Genomic DNA, 21233 nt, shown 5'->3' with positions numbered 1-21233 from the left:
ATCCATGAAAAGAAGCTGGAGGGTTTACTGTTAAATTTGAGCAATTCCTTCTATTTTAGATGGTTCGAATCCAGCTGCTGGCGCTGGATGTCCATTTAACTTGCTGTACTAGCTGACAGGCATCGTATCTGACACCTGGTCAGCTGAGAACCCTTCCTGGGGATTCATGGTACAGTTTAAGCCTTTTAGTCCTGCACTTGCAGGTTAAATCTGGTATGTTCCTCCGAATCAACGCTTCTGGTTGTCCTTCCTTCAAGAGTTTTCCTTTGAGTTAAGGGTGGAGAAAGATTTTTCTACTACACGCTTAGTACAAGATTAAATGAATCAGACCTGTGGAGAGATTTTCCTTGAACTAGGTTCAGGGCCTTCCTCTCTGGGCATGATAGCTCCAATCCCATTGTGGGAACGGAATCTAGGTATTTATTTCAGATTCTGACCTCAAATAGTATCCATTCTCCTTTGGTTCGAGAGGGCTTGTTCATTTCATACATAGACCTGAGGGATTTGTATTTTTCTCCCATTATTTGGGATCTTCTCAAGTTTCTGGGGCTTGTATTCCTAGCAAGACTTTTAGGTCTTGGAGTATTACAAGGTGCCTTTCTGGGCAATTTAGGAATCTTGGGTCATCCTTCCTTAGCTGACTCCCTTTCCTGAAGATCTTGTACAATTTTCTTTCTCGTGGATGGGAAATTAATCTGGATAAGTTCCCCCTTGTTTCATCCTCAAGGGTGATTTAGGGGATCCTTATTGTTTCTTTGCTAACTGCGAGCTCTTGTGGTCCTGTAAATAGCTTAACCATTCTTGCATCTGCAGGTTTGGAGTTTGGTTCTGGCTGCAGTTGATTTTAGTCATCTTTTGATGAATTAATATTGAGGAATTGTTCTAATGTGATATTGAACTTTAATCCTTTTTGCCATTTTCCAACATAGATTCTGTCTCAGATAGATCTAGATCAATCGACATGTGATTTTCTCCCGTAGTAGTTCTCGGGAGTACCTTCTCAGGACGCATGTTTTTAGAAACATTCCTGGGCGTTGTGTACATGGAACCATCCTACGGATTTGGAAAACGGTTTGAGTCTTGTTTTTAGGCACTGGGATTAAATTCCTTCATTTTCTTGGAGTTGAGAGCGGTTTACAATGATCTGATGGCTTGGCATCAGTTGTCCTTAGCTGGGTTCTAGTTGGACAATATTCCCTCAATGATTTTCTTCAACCTCCAGGAAGACACTGGGAGTGTCTTAGCCTGTTTGGAGGTGTCTGGATTGTTCAGTGGACTCTCCATTTTTGTGTCTAGGTCATCTGCTGTCCAGGAGTAGTCGATTGGAAGCATTTTATCTGACCAGACAGACTTGCCGTCCCGGGAGTGGGGCTCCATTTGGAAGTGTTTTCTAGGTTAACTACCTATTGGGGATTACCAGAATTGAATCTTATGGCGTCTATGGTTTATCTTTTTCCTTCATTTGCTCTCCTTTCACGAGTCATCGCTCGGGTCAAGCAGGAGAGAGCATCTGTGATTCTTTTAGCTCCTGCGTGACTTTGCAGGATTTTTTATATGGATCTAGTAGATAGGTCATCTCTCTCCGTGGAGACTTCGGTTGAGGGACCTTCTTTTTCTGGGTCCCTTCCTTCATCCAAGCCTTGTCTCTGAAGCTGACTGCTTAAGGATTGAACACTTGATTTTGCTTAAGTGTGGAATTTCTGAGTCTCATTGAGAAGCAGGTTTGTAAGCCTGTCTTTATAAGAATTTACTATAAAATATGGCGTAAATATCTTTTATTGGTGTGCTTATACGGGAGATTCTTGGAGTAAGGATAGGATTCCAAGGATTTTATTTTTTTCTCCAGAGGGGCATTGAGAAGGGGTTATCTGTCAGTACCCTTAGAGGTCAGACTTATGTCTTATCTATTCTGTTCCACAGTGTCTGGCGGATGTCCAATTCTTGTCGGATTCTGGTCAGAATCAGGTCTGAGTTTGATTCAGTTGTTCCACCTTGGAGCCTTAATTTGGATCTTAAGGTTTTCTTTCATGTAATTAGCAAGAGTCCATGAGCTAGTGACGTATGGGATATACATTCCTACCAGGAGGGGCAAAGTTTCCCAAACCTCAAAATGCCTATAAATACACCCCTCACCACACCCACAAATCAGTTTTTACAAACTTTGCCTCCTATGGAGGTGGTGAAGTAAGTTTGTGCTAGATTCTACGTTGATGTGCGCTCCGCAGCAGGTTGGAGCCCGGTTTTCCTCTCAGCGTGCAGTGAATGTCAGTGGGATGTGAGGAGAGTATTGCCTATTTGAATGCAATGATCTCCTTCTACGGGGTCTATTTCATAGGTTCTCTGTTATCGGTCGTAGAGATTCATCTCTTACCTCCCTTTTCAGATCGACGATATACTCATATATATATATACCATTACCTCTGCTGATTTTCGTTTCAGTACTGGTTTGGCTTTCTACAACATGTAGACGAGTGTCCTGGGGTAAGTAAGTCTTATTTTCTGTGACACTCTAAGCTATGGTTGGGCGCTTTTTTTATATAAGTTCTAAATATATGTATTCAAACATTTATTTGCCTTGACTCAGGATGTTCAACATTCCTTATTTTCAGACAGTCAGTTTCATATTTGGGATAATGCATTTGAATCAATCATTTTTTCTTACCTTAAAAAATTTGACTTTTTCCCTGTGGGCTGTTAGGCTCGCGGGGCTGAAAATGCTTCATTTTATTGCGTCATTCTTGGCGCAGACTTTTTTGGCGCAAAAAATCTTTTCTGTTTCCGACGTCATACTTGTCGCCGGAAGTTGCGTCATTTTTTGACGTTCTTTTGCGCCAAAAATGTCGGCGTTCCGGATATGGCGTCATTTTTGGCGCCAAAAGCATTTAGGCGCCAAATAATGTGGGCGTCTTATTTGGCGCTAAAAAAATATGGGCGTCGCTTTTGTCTCCACATTATTTAAGTCTCATTTTTCATTGCTTCTGGTTGCTAGAAGCTTGTTCTTTCGCATTTTATCCCATTCCTGAAACTGTCATTTAAGGAATTTGATCAATTTTGCTTTATATGTTGTTTTTTCTCTTACATATTGCAAGATGTCTCATGTTGCATCTGAGTCAGAAGATACTTCAGGAAAATCGCTGCCTGGTGCTGGAACTACCAAAGCTAAGTGTATCTGCTGTAAACTTTTGGTAGCTGTTCCTCCAGCTGTTGTTTGTATTAAATGTCATGACAAACTTGTTAATGCAGAAAATATTTCCTTTAGTAAAATACCATTACCTGTTGCAGTTCCATCAACATCTAATGTTCAGAGTGTTCCTGATAACATAAGAGATTTTGTTTCTGAATCCATTAAGAAGGCTATGTCTGTTATTCCTCCTTCTAGTAAACATAAAAAGTCTTTTAAAACTTCTCTATCCAGATGAATTTTTAAATGAACATCATCATTCTGATTCTAATGATTCTTCTGGTTCAGAGGATTCTGTTTCAGAGGTTGATGCTGATAAATCTTCATATTTATTTAAAATGGAATTTATTCGTTCTTTACTTAAAGAAGTCCTAATTGCATTAGAAATTGAGGATTCTGGTCCTCTTGATACTAAATCTAAACGTTTAGACAAGGTCTTTAAATCTCCTGTAGTTATTCCAGAAGTTTTTCCTGTTCCTGGTGCTATTTCTGAAGTAATTTCCAGGGAATGGAATAATTTGGGTAATTCATTTACTCCTAAACGTTTTAAGCAATTATATCCTGTGCCGTCTGACAGATTAGAGTTTTGGGACAAAATCCCTAAAGTTGATGGGGCTATCTCTACCCTTGCTAAACGTACTACTATTCCTACGGCAGATGGTACTTCCTTTAAGGATCCTTTAGATAGGAAAATTGAATCCTTTCTAAGAAAAGCTTATTTGTGTTCAGGTAATCTTCTTAGACCTGCTATATCTTTGGCGGATGTTGCTGCAGCTTCAACTTTTTGGTTGGAAACGTTAGCGCAACAAGTAACAGATCATGATTCTCATAACATTATTATTCTTCTTCAACATGCTAATAATTTTATCTGTGATGCCATTTTTGATATTATCAGAGTTGATGTCAGGTTTATGTCTCTAGCTATTTTAGCTAGAAGAGCTTTATGGCTTAAAACTTGGAATGCTGATATGTCTTCTAAATCGACTCTACTTTCCCTTTCTTTCCAGGGTAATAAATTATTTGGTTCTAAGTTGGATTCTATTATCTCAACTGTTACTGGTGGGAAAGGAACTTTTTTACCACAGGATAAAAAATCTAAGGGTAAAAACAGGGCTAATAATCGTTTTCGTTCCTTTCGTTTCAACAAAGAACAAAAGCCTGATCCTTCATCCTCAGGAGCAGTTTCAGTTTGGAAACCATCTCCAGTCTGGAATAAATCCAAGCCTTCTAGAAAAGCAAAGCCAGCTTCTAAGTCCACATGAAGGTGCGGCCCTCATTCCAGCTCAGCTGGTAAGGGGCAGATTACGTTTTTTCAAAGAAATTTGGATCAATTCTGTTCACAATCTTTGGATTCAGAACATTATTTCAGAAGGGTACAGAATTGGTTTCAAGATAAGACCACCTGCAAAGAGATTTTTTTCTTTCCCGTGTCCAAGTAAACCCAGCGAAAGCTCAAGCGTTTCTGAAATGTGTTTCAGATCTAGAGTTGGCTGGAGTAATTATGCCAGTTCCAGTTCTGGAACAGGGGCTGGGGTTTTATTCGAATCTCTTCATTGTACCAAAGAAGGAGAATTCCTTCAGACCAGTTCTGGATCTAAAAATATTGAATCGTTATGTAAGGATACCAACATTCAAAATGGTAACTGTAAGGACTATCCTGCCTTTTGTTCAGCAAGGGCATTATATGTCTACAATAGATTTACAGGATGCATATCTGCATATTCCGATTCATCCAGCTCACTATCAGTTTCTGAGATTCTCTTTCCTGGACAAGCATTACCAGTTTGTGGCTCTGCCGTTTGGCCTAACAACAGCTCCAAGAATTTTTACAAAGGTTCTCGGTGCCCTTCTTTCTGTAATCAGAGAACAGGGTATTGTGGTATTTCCTTATTTGGACGATATCTTGGTACTTGCTCAGTCTTCACATTTAGCAGAATTTCATACGAATCGACTTTTGTTGTTTCTTCAAGATCATGGTTGGAGGATCAATACACTAAAAAGTTCATTGATTCCTCAGACAAGGGTAACCTTTTTGGGTTTCCAGATAGATTCAGTGTCCATGACTCTGTCTTTGACAGACAAGAGACGTCTAAAATTGATTTCAGCTTGTCGAAACCTTCAGTCACAATCATTCCCTTCGGTAGCCTTATGCATGGAAATTCTAGGTCTTATGACTGCTGCATCGGACGCGATCCCCTTTGCTCGTTTTCACATGCGACCTCTTCAGCTCTCTATGCTGAACCAATGGTGCAGGGATTACACAAAGATATCTCAATTAATATCTTTAAAACCGATTGTACGACACTCTCTGACGAGGTGGACAGATCACCATCGTTTAGTTCAGGGGGCTTCTTTTGTTCTTCCGACCTGGACTGTAATTTCAACAGATGCAAGTCTTACAGGTTGGGGAGCTGTGTGGGGGTCTCTGACGGCACAAGGGGTTTGGGAATCTCAGGAGGTGAGATTACCGATCAATATTTTGGAACTCCGTGCAATTTTCAGAGCTCTTCAGTCTTGGCCTCTTCTGAAGAGAGAATCGTTCATTTGTTTTCAGACAGACAATGTCACAACTGTGGCATACATCAATCATCAAGGAGGGACTCACAGTCCTCTGGCTATGAAAGAAGTATCTCGAATTCTGGTTTGGGCGGAATCCAGCTCCTGTCTAATCTCTGCGGTTCATATTCCAGGTATAGACAATTGGGAAGCGGATTATCTCAGTCGCCAAACGTTGCATCCGGGCGAATGGTCTCTTCACCCAGAGGTATTTCTTCAGATTGTTCAAATGTGGGAACTTCCAGAAATAGATCTGATGGCTTCTCATCTAAACAAGAAACTTCCCAGGTATCTGTCCAGATCCCAGGATCCTCAGGTGGAGGCAGTGGATGCATTATCACTTCCTTGGAAGTATCATCCTGCCTATATCTTTCCGCCTCTAGTTCTTCTTCCAAGAGTTATCTCCAAGATTCTGAAGGAATGCTCGTTTGTTCTGCTGGTAGCTCCAGCATGGCCTCACAGGTTTTGGTATGCGGATCTTGTCCGGATGGCCTCTTGCCAACCATGGACTCTTCCGTTAAGACCAGACCTTCTGTCGCAAGGTCCTTTTTTCCATCAGGATCTCAAATCCTTAAATTTAAAGGCATGGAGATTGAACGCTTGATTCTTGGTCAAAGAGGTTTCTCTGACTCTGTGATTAATACTATGTTACAGGCTCGTAAATCTGTATCTAGAGAGATATATTATAGAGTCTGGAAGACTTATATTTCTTGGTGTCTTTCTCATCATTTTTCCTGGCATTCTTTTAGAATTCCGAGAATTTTACAGTTTCTTCAGGATGGTTTAGATAAAGGTTTGTCCGCAAGTTCCTTGAAAGGTCAAATCTCTGCTCTTTCTGTTCTTTTTCACAGAAAGATTGCTAATCTTCCTGATATTCATTGTTTTGTACAAGCCTTGGTTCGTATAAAACCTGTCATTAAGTCAATTTCTCCTCCTTGGAGTTTGAATTTGGTTCTGGGGGCTCTTCAAGCTCCTCCGTTTGAACCTATGCATTCATTGGACATTAAATTACTTTCTTGGAAAGTTTTGTTCCTTTTGGCCATCTCTTCTGCCAGAAGAGTCTCTGAATTGTCTGCTCTTTCTTGTGAGTCTCCTTTTCTGATTTTTCATCAGGATAAGGCGGTGTTGCAAACTTCTTTTAAATTTTTACCTAAGGTTGTGAATTCCAACAACATTAGTAGAGAAATTGTGGTTCCTTCATTATGCCCTAATCCTAACAATTCTAAGGAGAAATCATTGCATTCTTTGGATGTTGTTAGAGCTTTGAAATATTATGTTGAAGCTACTAAGACTTTCCGAAAGACTTCTAGTCTATTTGTCATCTTTTCTGGTTCTAGAAAAGGCCTGAAAGCTTCTGCCATTTCTTTGGCATCTTGGTTGAAATCTTTAATTCATCATGCCTATGTTGAGTCGGGTAAAACTCCGCCTCAGAGGATTACAGCTCATTCTACTAGGTCAGTTTCTACTTCCTGGGCGTTTAGGAATGAAGCTTCGGTTGATCAGATTTGCAAAGCAGCAACTTGGTCTTCTTTGCATACTTTTACTAAATTCTACCATTTTGATGTGTTTTCTTCTTCTGAAGCTGTTTTTGGTAGAAAAGTACTTCAGGCAGCTGTTTCAGTTTGAATCTTCTGCTTATATTTTTAATATTAAACTTTATTTTGGGTGTGGATTATTTTCAGCGGAATTGACTGTCTTTATTTTATCCCTCCCTCTCTAGTGACTCTTGCGTGGAAGATCCACATCTTGGGTAGTCATTATCCCATACGTCACTAGCTCATGGACTCTTGCTAATTACATGAAAGAAAACATAATTTATGTAAGAACTTACCTGATAAATTCATTTCTTTCATATTAGCAAGAGTCCATGAGGCCCGCCCTTTTTTGTGGTGGTTATGATTTTTTTGTATAAAGCACAATTATTCCAATTCCTTATTTTTTATGCTTTCGCACTTTTTCTTATCACCCCACTTCTTGGCTATTCGTTAAACTGATCTGTGGGTGTTGTGAGGGGTGTATTTATAGGCATTTTGAGGTTTGGGAAACTTTGCCCCTCCTGGTAGGAATGTATATCCCATACGTCACTAGCTCATGGACTCTTGCTAATATGAAAGAAATGAATTTATCAGGTAAGTTCTTACATAAATTATGTTTTTCTCCAGGCCCCGTTTGAGACTATGCATTCCATAGATATTAAGTTGGTATCTTGAACATTTTTGGTTTCTTATTGTTATTTCTGAGGTTTCATCCTTGCATTGTGATTCTTCTTATATCATATTTCTTGCAGATAAGGTAGTTATATGTACCAAGTTGTTTTCTTCCTAATGGGACAGGAATTTTAATCAGGAATTTGCTGTTCCTTCTCTCTGTCTTAATCTTTTTCATAAGGAACGTTTTTGCACAACTTCAATATTGTGCGGGCTCTTAAATTTTATCTGCAGGCTACAAGGATCTTCATTAGTCTTCTGCATTGTTGGGTTGTTGTTTTTTTGTTAAAAGTAGGGGTTAGAAAGCTTCTGATACTTTTCTCGCTCTCTCTGAGAAGTGTTTTCATTTGGCATATGAGATTGCTGGACAACAGCCTCCTGAGAGAATTTCAGCTCTTTCCACCAGGGTGGTGTCTTTTCGTGGGCCTTCAAGAATGAGGCCTCTGTAGTTCAGATCTGTAAGGCTGTGATTTGATCTTCTTTATACAATTTTCCTAAATTCTATAGAGTTGAATGTTACGTTGTTTTATTGGCTATCTCACTGGGCTTGCAAGAAGAAGGTCCTGGGTTCAGACCCGTCTTTGGGTGATGGTGGTAAACCTTTCAGGTCTTTCAAGATGTTTTTTCTTTTGCCTCGGCTGAGGTTTCTTTTGGGAAAGGTTCTTCAAGCAGTGGTGCCTTCTTATTAGGTTATCTGTCTTATCCCTCCCTTATCTGTGTCCTCTAGCTTGGGTATTGATTCCCAACAGTAATTAATGATGATCCGTGGACTCACCATGTCATTAGAAAGAAAACAAAATCTATGCTTACCTGTCCACGTCCCGCCCTGTTTTTTTCAGACAGTCTTTTGGTATGTAAATCTCAGGCACCTCTGCACCTTGTTTTATTTCCTTTCTCTCCTTTCCCTTTGTCGAATGACTGGGGATTGTGGGTAGGGAAGTGATACATAACAGCTTTGCTGTGGTGCTCTTTGCCTCCTCCTGGCCAGGAGTGATATTCCCAACAGTAATTAAATGATGATCTGTGGACTCACCTTGTCAAAGAAATTTATCGGGTAAGCATAAATTTAGTTTTTCCTGGGCTGATAGACTGTGTTTTTGGCTGGAACAAACCGGTTTCACTTTAAAAAACAAAAGTGAAACTGCTGTACTTGTAATAACAGGGGAAGTACTGTCTTGCAGTCCATGTGTCCTGGTGTGGTCTATGTTCATTTCCTCCATTCCGGCTAGGACTTTAACCTGAGGAGAGCATTTCCTCTGTTAACTGTGGGTCAGGGAGGTGGTGAGTGCCCCACCCATTCGGAGTATAAAGGTGCAGTTTTCTATAATAAAAACGTTTTTATTGGTGTCCTTCTGTGGGTATAACCTGAGCTATGGAGGACTCATGATTTAGTACAGAAGGAGTACCTTCTAACATGTCAACCTGTTTATATTGGGAGGAGGCCGTGTTTTTCCCGCCCACTCAATTATGTTCCACATGCTTTAACACCATTATAAAGTCTAAGAAGGGGAGACAAGCCTGCTAAGGCTTAGTCCCGCTGATCCGTCTACCTCTCAGGACTTGGCGTCCCGTGAGATTACTACCCTTCCTACATTATCCACTCCACATGCAGTTCCTCGTAGCACATCTAATCCTCCATCCGGAGAGGGCCTTCTTCCTGCGGACTTTGCCGCGCAGTTATAAACGGTGGTGTCTGCGACCCTCAGTGCATTACCTCGCTCTAACATAGCTCTCCTGACCCAGAGTCATCTAAAATATTTATCGGATTTAAATATTAAAAGTCGCAGTTATTCCGATGAGTTAACCTCTGTAGAGTGTAAACTTTCTGGGTCAGAGTCCTTAGCGTCTTAGCCTCCTGCTGCGGAGGAACCGTCCTTTAGCTTTAAAATTGAGCACTTGCGTTTTTTATTAAAGGATGTTCTGTCTACGTTAGAGGTTCCAGAGGCCGCGCTGCTTGAAGAACCTATGACCTAAGTTAGAGTTTACGAAGACTGGAAAGTTCCTTTTGACTTTTCCTGTGCTTGTTAAGATGGTGAACATTATTAAGAATGAATGGGAAAGAATTGGTTCTTCCTTTTCCCCCTCGTCTACTTTTAAAAAGTTGTTCCCGCTTCTGGACTCTCAACTGGATTTGTGGAGCTCCATTCCTAAGGTGGATGGTGCTATCGCTGCGCTTGCTAAACCTACTACTTTGTAAAGAGAGCCGATGGATAAGAAAATGGAAACCTTTCCGGCGTATGCTGCGGTTGCCGAAGTGGCTACCTAATGGTGCGACTTTGTCGAAACTGATTGAGGTGGAGTCTCCCCTCAAGGATATTCAAGGAAGAATGAAAACTCTGAGAATTGCTAATTCTTTTATCTGTGATGCGAACCTGCAAATTATTCGCCTAAATACAAAGCCCTCTGACTTTGTGGTCCTAGCCTGCCGGGCGCTCTGGTTGAAGTTTTGGTCTGCGGATATGACTTCTAAGTCCAGGCTCCTTTCTCTTCCCTTCAAGGGATAGATTTTATTTCTACGGTTACCGGAGGCAAGGGTGCCTTCCTACCGCAAGATAAGAACAAAAAGTCTAAGCGACAACAATCTTCTGATTTTCGTTTTGTTCTGACAAATCCCAACAACAACAATCCTCCTCCAAGCCCGAGCAACCCAAGAGTACTTGGAAGCCGGCTCAGTCCTGGAATAAATCCAAGCAGCACAAGAAGCCCACCAAAAATAAATCGGCATGACGGGGCGGCCCCCGATCCAGGATTGGATCGTGTAGGGGGCAGAGTGTCTTTTTTTTTTTCAGACGCCTGGTTCAAGGACGTACAGGTTCCATGGGTCCTAGAGGTGGTATCTCAGGGATAAGAGAGGCTTCAAATCTCATCCGCCAAGGGGCAGATTCCTTCTCTCGAATCTGTCTACCAGAAAAGAGGGATGTCTTTTTAGGGTGCGTTCAGGATCTATCCTCCTTAGGAGCTGTTGTTCCGGTGCCTATCGAAGAAAGAAGTTTGGGGGTTTTTTCACACCTTTTTTGTGGTCCCAAAGGAGGGTACTTTCTGCCCAATTCTGGACCTAAAGTGCTTACATTTCTTAGTGTCCCTTCCTTCAAGATGGAGACGATAAGGTCCATCCTTTCTTTAATTCAAGAAGGCCAGTTTATGACCACTATAGATCTGAAGGACGCTTACCTTCATGTTCCAATCCACAAGGAACACTTTCAGTTCCTGAGGTTTGCATTTCTGGACCATCACTTCCAGTTCATTGCCCTTCCGTTTGGCCTAGCTACTGCTCCAATAATCTTTATGAAGGTTCTGGGAGCTCTTCTAGCCGTTGCCAGAATTCAGGGTATTGCAGTAGCCCCATACTTGGACGATATTCTGGTGCAAGCACCATCCTTTCGTCTTGCAGAAGAATTCTCAGAGTCCTTTCTCAGTCTTCGATCACATGGATGGAGGATTAACTTGGAAAATAGTTCTTATCCCAAGTACCAGGGTGGAATTCCTGGGTACTATAATAGAAATATCCTCATGGATATGGAGTCTAACAGACCAGAGACATTGCAAGCTAACTTAGGCATGTCTTGCCCTTCGGACCTCCTTGATTCCCTCTGTGGCTCATTGCATGGAGGCGATTGGTCCCATGGTGTCCTGCATGGACATCATTCATTTTGCCTGGTTCCATCTCATACCTTTACAACTGTGCGTGCTGAGGCAGTGGAACGGCGATCATTCAGATCTGTCTCAACAGATCTCTCTGGACAACAAGTCAAGAGAATCGCTCTCTTGGTGTCCAGATCGGTCCTGAAGGACCTGCTTCTTAAGACCATCCTGGGAGATTGTGACTACAAATGCAAGCCTTTGCGGATGGGGAGCTGTTTGGGGTGCCAGGAAGGCACAGGGGTTGTGGACTCAGGAGTACTCCTCCCTCCCAATCAATATTTGGCTTGGCCGCTTCTGGGTTCGTCCCAGTTTATCAGATTCCAATCAGACAATATAACCTTGGTGGCTTACATCAACCATCGGGGGGGAACAAAAAGTTCCTTGGCAATGAAGGAAGTATCTCAGATTCTGGAGTGGGCGAAGGCCCACAGCTGTTCACTGTCAGCGATCCACATTCTGGGTCTGGACAACTGGGAGGCGGATTTTCTCAGCAGGCAATCCTTCCATCCAAGGGAATGGTCTCATCCCAAGGTGTTTACAGCGGTATGCAGCATGTAGGGAACGCCGGAGATAGATCTCATGGTGTCCTGTCTCAATACCAACCTTTCTTGGTACGGGTCAAGGGATTCCCAAGCTGATCTAATAGATGCACTAGCAGTGCCCTGGAGGTTCAAACATTTCTTTTTTCCTCCATTACCGCTTCTTCCTCGAGTGGTGGCCCGCATCTAGCAGGAGCAGGTATCAGTAATCCTGACTGTTCCATCGTGGCCGCGAAGGACGTGGATCTAGTGGGGATGTCCTCATCTCTTCCGTGGAAGTTACCTTGTCGCAGAGACCTGCTGATACAAGGTCCATTTGTTCATCAAAATCTATTTTCTCTAAGGCTGACTGCGTGGAGATTGAACGCTTAGTCTTAGCCAAGAGAGGTTTCTCAGAGTGTCATTGATACTCTTATTCAAGCTCGTAAACCAGTTACTCGGCGTATCTACCACAAGGTGTGGAGGACCTACTTATTCTGTTGTGAAGAGCATGGGTTTTCCTGGCACAGAGTTAAGGTTGCCAGGGTCTTATCTTTTCTCCAGGGTGGCCTGGAGAAGGGCCTTTCTGCTAGTTCCCTGAGGGGACAGATTTCGTCCCTGTCCGTTTTATTGCACAACAGACTCGCTGAGCTTCCAGACGTGCAGTCCTTTGTTTCGATCTGGGGCTCCTCCTTGGAGCCTAAATCTAGTTCTTTGGGTTTTGCAACAGGTTCCGTTTGAGCCCCTGCATTCCGTTGACATTAAATTATCTTGGAAGGTTCTCTTTTTATTGGCTATTACCTCTGCGTGCAGAGTTTCTGAGATCTCTGCTTTGCAATGTGAGCCCCCCTTATCTGATTTTCTTCATGCAGATGAGGCAGTTTTATGTACTAAATTAGGTTTTCTTCCTAAGGTTGTGTCAGATCGCAACATCAATCAGGAGATTGTGGTTTCTTCCTTGTGTTCTAATCCTTCATCGACGGAACGCTTACTTCACAATTTGGATGTGGTTCGCGCCTTGAAGTTCTATCTTCAGGCTACTAAGGAGTATAGACCATCTTCCTCTTTGTTGTCTATTCGGGGAAGTGTAAGGGATAGAAGGCTACTTCGACTTCCCTATCTTTTTTCTTTTCTAGCGCAGTGGCTTCCTGTTGGGCCTTTAAGAACGAGGCCTCAATGGATCAGATTTGTAAGGCGGCTACCTGGTCCTGCTTACATACTTTTTCAAAATTTTACAGCTTTTGGGAGAAAAGTTTTGCAGGCTGTGGTGCCCTCAGAATAGGGTCCTCCTTTTCTCTTGTAAGGTATATCCAGTCCACGGATTCATCCATTACTTGTGGGATATTCTCCTTCCCAACAGGAAGCTGCAAGAGGATCACCCACAGCAGAGCGGTCTATATAGCTCCTCCCCTAACTGCCACCCCCAGTCATTCTCTTGCAGCTCTCGACAAGGGAAGTAGCTAGAGAGATGTGGTGAATTAATGTAGTTTATCTTCAATCAAAAGTTTATTATTTTCAAATGGTACCGGAGTTGTACTATTTTGACTTCAGGCAGAAAGGTGAAGAAGAGTCTGCCTGAAGTTTTTTGATGATTTTAGCAGTTTGTAACTAAGGTCCACTGCTGTTCTCACACATAACTGAAGAGATGGGTAACTTCAGCTGGGGGAATAGCGTGCATGGGTTTCGTGCTCTGAGGTATGTGCAGTTTTAAATTTTTCTAGAGAGATGATAAGCTAGAAAATGCTGACAGTACCTGATTTATTTAAGGTAAGCCTGATTACAGTGATTTAATAACGACTGGTATCATGCTTGCTGTAAAGGGTAATATTTTTGTTATTTACTCTCATTACTTAATAGCTATAACGTTTGCTTGATGTATATAAACGTTTACTACAAATGGTGATAAAACTTTATTCTGGGCCTCAGTTTTTCCACATGGCTGGCTAGATTTTGCCTAGGGATAGTTTTTTAAGGCCCTCTCACTGTGAGTACATGTTGGGAGGGGCCTATTTTCGCGCCTTAATTGCGCAGTAGTTTTTGCAGCTTGAGACATCCAGCTTCCCTGAAGGAGTCCCCTGACATATAGGACCCCTCTACAGGGATTTTGTGCCTTCCAAAGTCATCTTATGGGCAGGTAGGAGCCACAGTAGAGCTGTGGCAGTTGGTTGTGACTGTTAAAAACGGCTATATCGTTTTTTTGATCCGGTTTTGAAACTAAGGGGTTAATCATCCATTTGCAAGTGGGTGCAATGCTATTTCAGTCTATTATACACACTGTAAAAATTTCGTAGAATTTACTGCTTTTTTCACTGTTTTGCAGTTTGTGATTGTTTTTTTTTTTCCTCTTAAAGGCACAGTACAGTTTTTATTTTTTGCTTGTTCACAGTTATTAAAGTGTTTTCCAAGCTTGCTGGTCTCATTACTAGTCTGTTTAAGCATGTCTGACATAGAGGAAACTCATTGTTCATTATGTTTAGAAGCCATTGTTGGACCCCCTCTTAGAATGTGTACCAAATGCACTGATTTTACTATAGATTACAAAGACCATATTCTGGCTTTAAAAAATGTATCACCAGAAGAAATTGACAAGGAGGAAGTTATGCCATCTAACTCTCCCCACGTGTCAGATCCTATAACTCCCGCTCAGGGGACGCCAATTACATCTAGCACGCCCATTGCATATACCTTACAAGATATGGCGGCAGTTATGAATCATACCCTTACAGAGGTATTATCTAAACTGCCAGGATTGCAAGGAAAGCGAGACAGCTCTGGGACTAGAATAAATACAGAGCTCTGACGCTTTAGTGGCTATGTCTGATACACCCTCACAATGTACTGAAGCTGAAGCAGGGGAGCTTCAATCTATGGGTGTTTTTTCTGATTCAGGGAAGATACTTCAACCTGATTCTGATATGTCTACATTTAAATTTAAGCTTGAACACCTCCGCATATTGCTCAGGGAGGTCTTAGCAACTCTGGACGACTGTGACGCTATTGTAGTCCCAGAGAAATTATGTAGATTGGATAAATACTATGCAGTACCTACTTACAGTGATGTTTTTCCAATCCCTAAGAGGTTTTCTGAAATTATTACTAACGAATGGGATAGACCAGGTGTACCATTCTCTCCCCCTCCTGTTTTTAAAAAGATGTTCCCTATAGACGCCGCTACACGGGACTTATGGCAGACGGTCCCTAAGGTGGAGGGAGCAGTTTCTACTCTAGCTAAGCGTACCACTATCCCTGTCGAGGACAGTTGTGCTTTTCTAGATCCAATGGATAAAAAATTAGAGGGTTACCTTAAGAAAATTTTTATTCAACAAGGTTTTATTCTCCAGCCTCTTGCATGCATTGCCCCAGTCACTGCTGCTGCGGCTTTCTGGTTTGAGTCTCTAGAGGAGGCTCTACAGGTTGAAACTCCGTTGGAAGATATTATTGACAAGCTTAAGGCCCTTAAGCTATCCAATTCATTCGTTTCTGACGCCGTTGTTCATTTAACCAAGCTAACGGCTAAAAATTCAGGTTTTGCTATTCAGGCGCGTAGGGCGCTATGGCTTAAATCCTGGTCAACTGACGTGACTTCAAAGTCTAAACTTCTCAACATTCCCTTCAAAGGACAGACCCTATTCGGGCCTGGACTGAAGGAGATCATTTCTGACACCACTGGAGGAAAAGGTCACGCCCTTCCTCAAGACAGGTCCAACAAATTAAGGACCAAACAGTCTAGTTTTCGGCCCTTTCGAAACTTCAAGAGTGGCGCAGCTTCAACTTACTCTAACACAAAACAAGAGGGAACTTTTGCCCAGTCTAAGCCGGTCTGGAGACTTAACCAGGCTTGGAACAAAAAGCCTGCTGCTGCCTCTAAGACAGCATGAAGGAGCAGCCTCCGATCCGGAAACGGATCTAGTAGGGGGCAGACTCTCTCTCTTCGCCCAGGCTTGGGCAAGAGATGTCCAGGATCCCTGGGCATTGGAAATTGTGTCCAAGGGTTATCTTCTGGAATTCAAAACCTCTCCCCCAAAAGGGAGATTTCATCTCTCACATTTATCTGCAAACCAGATAAAGAGAGAGGCATTCTTACATTGTGTTCAAGACCTCCTAGTTATGGGATTGATCCACCCAGTTCCGCAGGAGGAACAGGGGCAGGGCTTCTATTCAAATCTGTTTGTAGTTCCCAAGAAAGAGGGAACATTCAGACCAATCTTAGATCTCAAGATCTTAAACAAATTTCTCAGAGTCCCATCCTTCAAGATGGAGACTATTTGAACCATCCTTCCTATGATCCAGGAGGGTCAATATATGACTACCGTAGACTTAAAGGATGCTTATCTTCACATCCCGATACACAAAGATCATCATCGTTTTCTCAGGTTTGCCTTTCTAGACAGGCACTACCAGTTTGTGGCTCTTCCCTTCGGGTTGGCCACTGCACCAAGAATCTTTACAAAGGTTCTAGGGTCCCTCCTAGCGGTCCTAAGGCCGCGGGGTATAGCAGTAGCCCCTTACTTAGACGACATTCTGATACAGGGGTCGACTTTTCAAATCGCCAGGTCCCATACGAACATTGTTCTGGCATTTCTGAGGTCCCATGGGTGGAAGGTGAACGAAGAAAAGAGTTCTCTATAACCTCTAACAAAAGTTTCATTCCTAGGGACTCTGATAGATTCGGTAGAAATGAAGATTTACCTAACGAAGGCCAGATTGTCAAAACTTCTAGACTCTTGCCGTGTTCTTTATTCCACTTCTTGTCCTTCAGTGGCTCAGTGTATGGAAGTAATCGGTTTAATGGTAGCGGCAATGGACATAGTACCGTTTGCCCGCCTACATCTCAGACCGCTGCAACTTTGCATGCTCAGTCAGTGGAATGGGGATTACACAGATTTGTCCGAAGGGATTCTCTTCTCTGGTGGCTATGTCAGGTCCATCTATCCACGGGGATGAGCTTCCGCAGGCCAGATTGGACTATAGTAACGACAGATGCCAGCCTTCTGGGCTGGGGTGCAGTCTGGAACTCCCTGAAGGCTCAGGGCTCGTGGACTCAGGAGGAGGCACTCCTTCCGATAAACATTCTGGAACTAAGAGCGATATTCAATGCTCTTCAGGCTTGGCCTCAGCTAGCTGCGGTCAGGTTCATCAGATTTCAGTGGGACAACATCACGACTGTAGCCTACATCAACCATCAGGGGGGAACAAGGAGCCCCCTGGCAATGTTGGAGGTTTCAAAGATAATTCTATGGGCAGAGGTTCACTCTTGCCATCTCTCAGCTATCCATATCCCAGGAGTAGAGAACTGGGAGGCGGATTTTCTAAGTCAGCAGACTTTTCATCCGGGGGAGTGGGAGCTCCATCCGGAGGTATTTGCCCAGCTGATACAACTATGGGGCAAACCAGAACTGGATCTCATGGCGTCTCGTCAGAACGCCAAACTTCCTTGTTAAGGGTCCAGGTCAAGGGATCCCCAGGCAGCGCTAATAGATGCTCTAGCAGCCCCCTGGTCCTTCAGCCTGGCTTATGTGTTTCCACCATTTCCTCTGCTCCCTCGTCTGATTGCCAAGATCAAGCAGGAGAGAGCTTCTGTGATTTTGATAGCTCCTGCGTGGCCACGCAGGACTTGGTATGCAGATCTGGTGGACATGTCATCCTTTCCACCATGGACTTTGCCGCTGAGGCAGGACCTTCTACTTCAAGGTCCCTTCAAACATCCAAATCTAATTTCTCTGCGTCTGATAAAATCAAGCGTTCAATCTCCAAGCAGTCAAAGCGTGGTTTTTCCGAGTCGGTCATTGATACCTTAATTCAGGCTCGAAAGCCTGTCACCAGGAAAATCTATCATAAGATATGGTGTAAATATCTTCATTGGTGTGAATCCAGGGGTTACTCATGGAGTAAGGTTAGGATTCCTAGGATATTATCCTTTCTCCAAGAAGGATTGGAGAAGGGATTGTTAGCTAGTTCCTTAAAGGGACAGATTTCTGCTCTGTCTATTCTTTTGCACAAACGTCTGGCTGAGGTTCCAGACGTTCAGGCGTTTTGTCAGGCTTTAGTTAGAATCAAGCCTGTGTTTAAACATGTCCCTCCGCCATGGAGTTTAAATTTAGTTCTTAAAGTTCTTCAAGGGGTTCCGTTTGAATCTTTGCATTCCATAGATATTAAACTTTTATCTTGGAAAGTACTGTTTTTAGTAACTATCTCCTCAGCTCGAAGAGTTTCGGAGTTATCTGCTTTACAGTGTGATTCCCCTTATCTGATTTTCCATGCAGATAAGGTAGTTTTACGTACCAAACCTGGTTTTCTTCCTAAGGTGGTATCTAATAAGAATATCAATCAGGAGATTGTTGTTTCTTCACTATGTCCTAATCCTTCTTCAAAGAAAGAACGTCTATTACACAATCTTGATGTGGTTCGTGCTTTTATTTACAAGCTACGAAGGATTTTCGTCAAACATCTGCTTTGTTTGTTGTCTACTCTGGACAGAGGAGAGGCCAAAAGGCTTTGGCAACTTCTCTTTCTTTTTGGCTAAGAAGTATAATCAGCTTGGCTTATGAGACTGCTGGCCAGCAGCCTCCTGAAAGAATTACAGCTCATTCTACTAGAGCAGTAGCTTCCACGTGGGCTTTTAAACATGAGGCCTCTGTTGAACAGATTTGTAAGGCGGCGACTTGGTCTTCGCTTCATACCTTTTCTAAATTCTACAAATTCGATACTTTTGCTTCCTCGGAGGCTATTTTTGGGAGAAAGGTCTTACAGGCAGTGGTGCCCTCCGTTTAAGCGCCTGCCTTGTCCCTCCCTTCATCCGTGTCCTATAGCTTTGGTATTGGTATCCCACAAGTAATGGATAAATCCGTGGACTGGATACACCTTACAAGAGAAAACAAAATTTATGCTTACCTGATAAATTTATTTCTCTTGTGATGTATCCAGTCCACGGCCCGCCCTGTCATTTTAAGGCAGGTGTTATTTATTTTTAAACTACAGTCACCACTGCACCCTATAGTATCTCCTTTCTCTTGCTTGTCTTCGGTCGAATGACTGGGGGTGGCAGGGGAGGAGCTATATAGACAGCTCTGCTGTGGGTGATCCTCTTGCAGCTTCCTGTTGGGAAGGAGAATATCCCACAAGTAATGGATGAATCCGTGGACTGGATACACCACAAGAGAAATAAATTTATCAGGTAAGCATAAATTTTTTTTTTTTTTTTCCCTCCCGTTATTTATTCAGTGTCCTCTGGAGCTTGGGTATAGTTTTCCCAACAGGAGAACAAAAAAAGAAAAGTCCGGACAGGTAGCCAGTGCTTCAGTAGAGTTTATACATGTAGATGGTAAATAGCAAGAGCAGCTCAAACTATCTGACATGTTTCGCGCATGTTCACATGCTCTTCCTTAGAGTAAGGAATGAAGCTGTGAACTCTCCCTATCTTATGAAGGAAAACCTAATTTATGCTTACCAGGTGAATTTCTTTCCTTCCAGATTGGGACAGTCCATGGCCCCCTCCCGTTTTTTCTTGTCTATGGGCGGTCCCCTATTTATTTTATTTTTCTGGCAACATTTATACCCTAATGTTTCTAATACTTTTCCTTGTTGCTTTGGCAGAATGACTGGGGTAATGAGGAAGTGGGAGGGATATCTAAGCCTTTGGCTGGGGTGTCTTTACCTCCTCCTGGTGGCCAGGTGTTGTATTTCCCAACAGTAAGGAATGAAGCCGTGGACTCTCAATATCCGGAAGGAAAGGAATTTATCTGGCAAGCATAAATTAGGTTTTTCATGTAATAGTATTTCTAAAATGTTTCTCTCCAGTCCTCCAAATGAAAACATTTTTAACAGGACCACCTTAGTTAAGTGGTTAAATACATCTGTTTAGTGTACACAAAGCATTGCTTCTAACCTGTTCTGTAATATGCCGGCAAATCAGATGTTGTGGTATGTTGTGAAAATGTTTTCTTTTAGGAAAGAATCTGTTTGAGTTGGTCAAAGCAATTGATGTATGTTTTTATTAGTTACTGTTGCAATGGATGCAAGCTCTGATGGAGAGGAGGAAGTGGAAAACTCTGATCAAATGACAGAAACTGTGATGAATGGCAGCATGAAGGAAACGCTTAGCCTTACAGTGGATGCAAAAACAGAGACTGCAGTTTTTAAAAGGTAACTTCTCACAAGGTTAAGTTCAAATAATTAAAACAAATGGGAAAATACAAGAGAAACCTCCATATTTTGTAACATACATGTGGTTCTTGTCAAGGCACATTAACCTATTTTGCATTCTGCACGTATATGTTTAAAGGCTCGACAAATGTTATTTTGATTAAAACTATTTACTCACCTCTGCATTGCATTTCCGGTGATACCCCTCCAAAATTTGATTTTGTAAACCAAGTTTTTATTGCAAATTGTGCTTCCTGGCCACTCGGAGGAGGCAAAGATTCCCAAAATTTGAAAAGCCCTTAAAAACCCTCCCATCTCGCTTGTAAACCAGTCTTATCTTTACCTTTGCAGAAGCAAGGTAAAGAATTGAATCAGACCAATTCTGCTCTTGCTTCTAAGGATATCTGTCCTCAATCTGTTTTGAAGTAAACAAGTTGGTTTCTGTTAATCCATCATTTAGCTTATCTGATTTAAAGGTACATAGGAGATAGGGAATGCAATTTTAAACAAATGTCTAATTTACTTTTATCAAATTTTGCTTTGTTCTTTTGGTATTCTTTGTTGAAAGCCAAACCTAGGTAGGCTCCTGCTAAATTCTAAGCCCTTAAAGGCTGTCTCTTCTCAGTGCATTTTGACAGTTTTTCACAGTTTGACACTAATTCATGCGTGTCATATAGGTAACATTGTGCTTACTTTTGTGGAGTTTTTTATGAGTAATCACTGGATAAAATGAATGTCTGTCAAAAGAACTGAAATAAGTGGGCACTCTGTGATAACCTTGTATCTAAGCCTCTGCAGAGGTAAAAAGTTTATTAATATAACTGTTGGTTATGCAAAACTGGGGAATGGGTAGTTAAGTATTCTAATTTTATTATATATATTTTTTAAACCATAAACATTTTGGTGTAGACATTCCCTTTAAATAGATTGAAGTCTTGTTTCAGACACTGGTTTGTCTTATTTTTGTCCTCCGATGTTGAGGTATTT

The 21233-nt window shown here is 42.2% G+C and overlaps 1 protein-coding gene across 1 annotated transcript in view; it reads left to right on the top strand.

Moving 5' to 3' along the window:
* The window catches only part of PPP6R3 (protein phosphatase 6 regulatory subunit 3), a gene marked incomplete in the record, with an annotated part of 489908 nt that overhangs the window by 378784 nt on the left and 89891 nt on the right, over positions 1–21233 (top strand). Inside the window, 1 exon segment of the mRNA XM_053720450.1 lies at positions 20102–20246. Coding sequence (XP_053576425.1) covers positions 20102–20246 — 145 coding nt within the window.

This window comes from Bombina bombina, chromosome 7, assembly GCF_027579735.1.
Source record: "Bombina bombina isolate aBomBom1 chromosome 7, aBomBom1.pri, whole genome shotgun sequence".
In the NCBI taxonomy this organism is placed as follows: Eukaryota; Metazoa; Chordata; class Amphibia; order Anura; family Bombinatoridae; genus Bombina; species Bombina bombina.
Note: the sequence above shows the minus strand (reverse complement) of the source record. Positions and strands in the feature narration are given on the sequence as shown.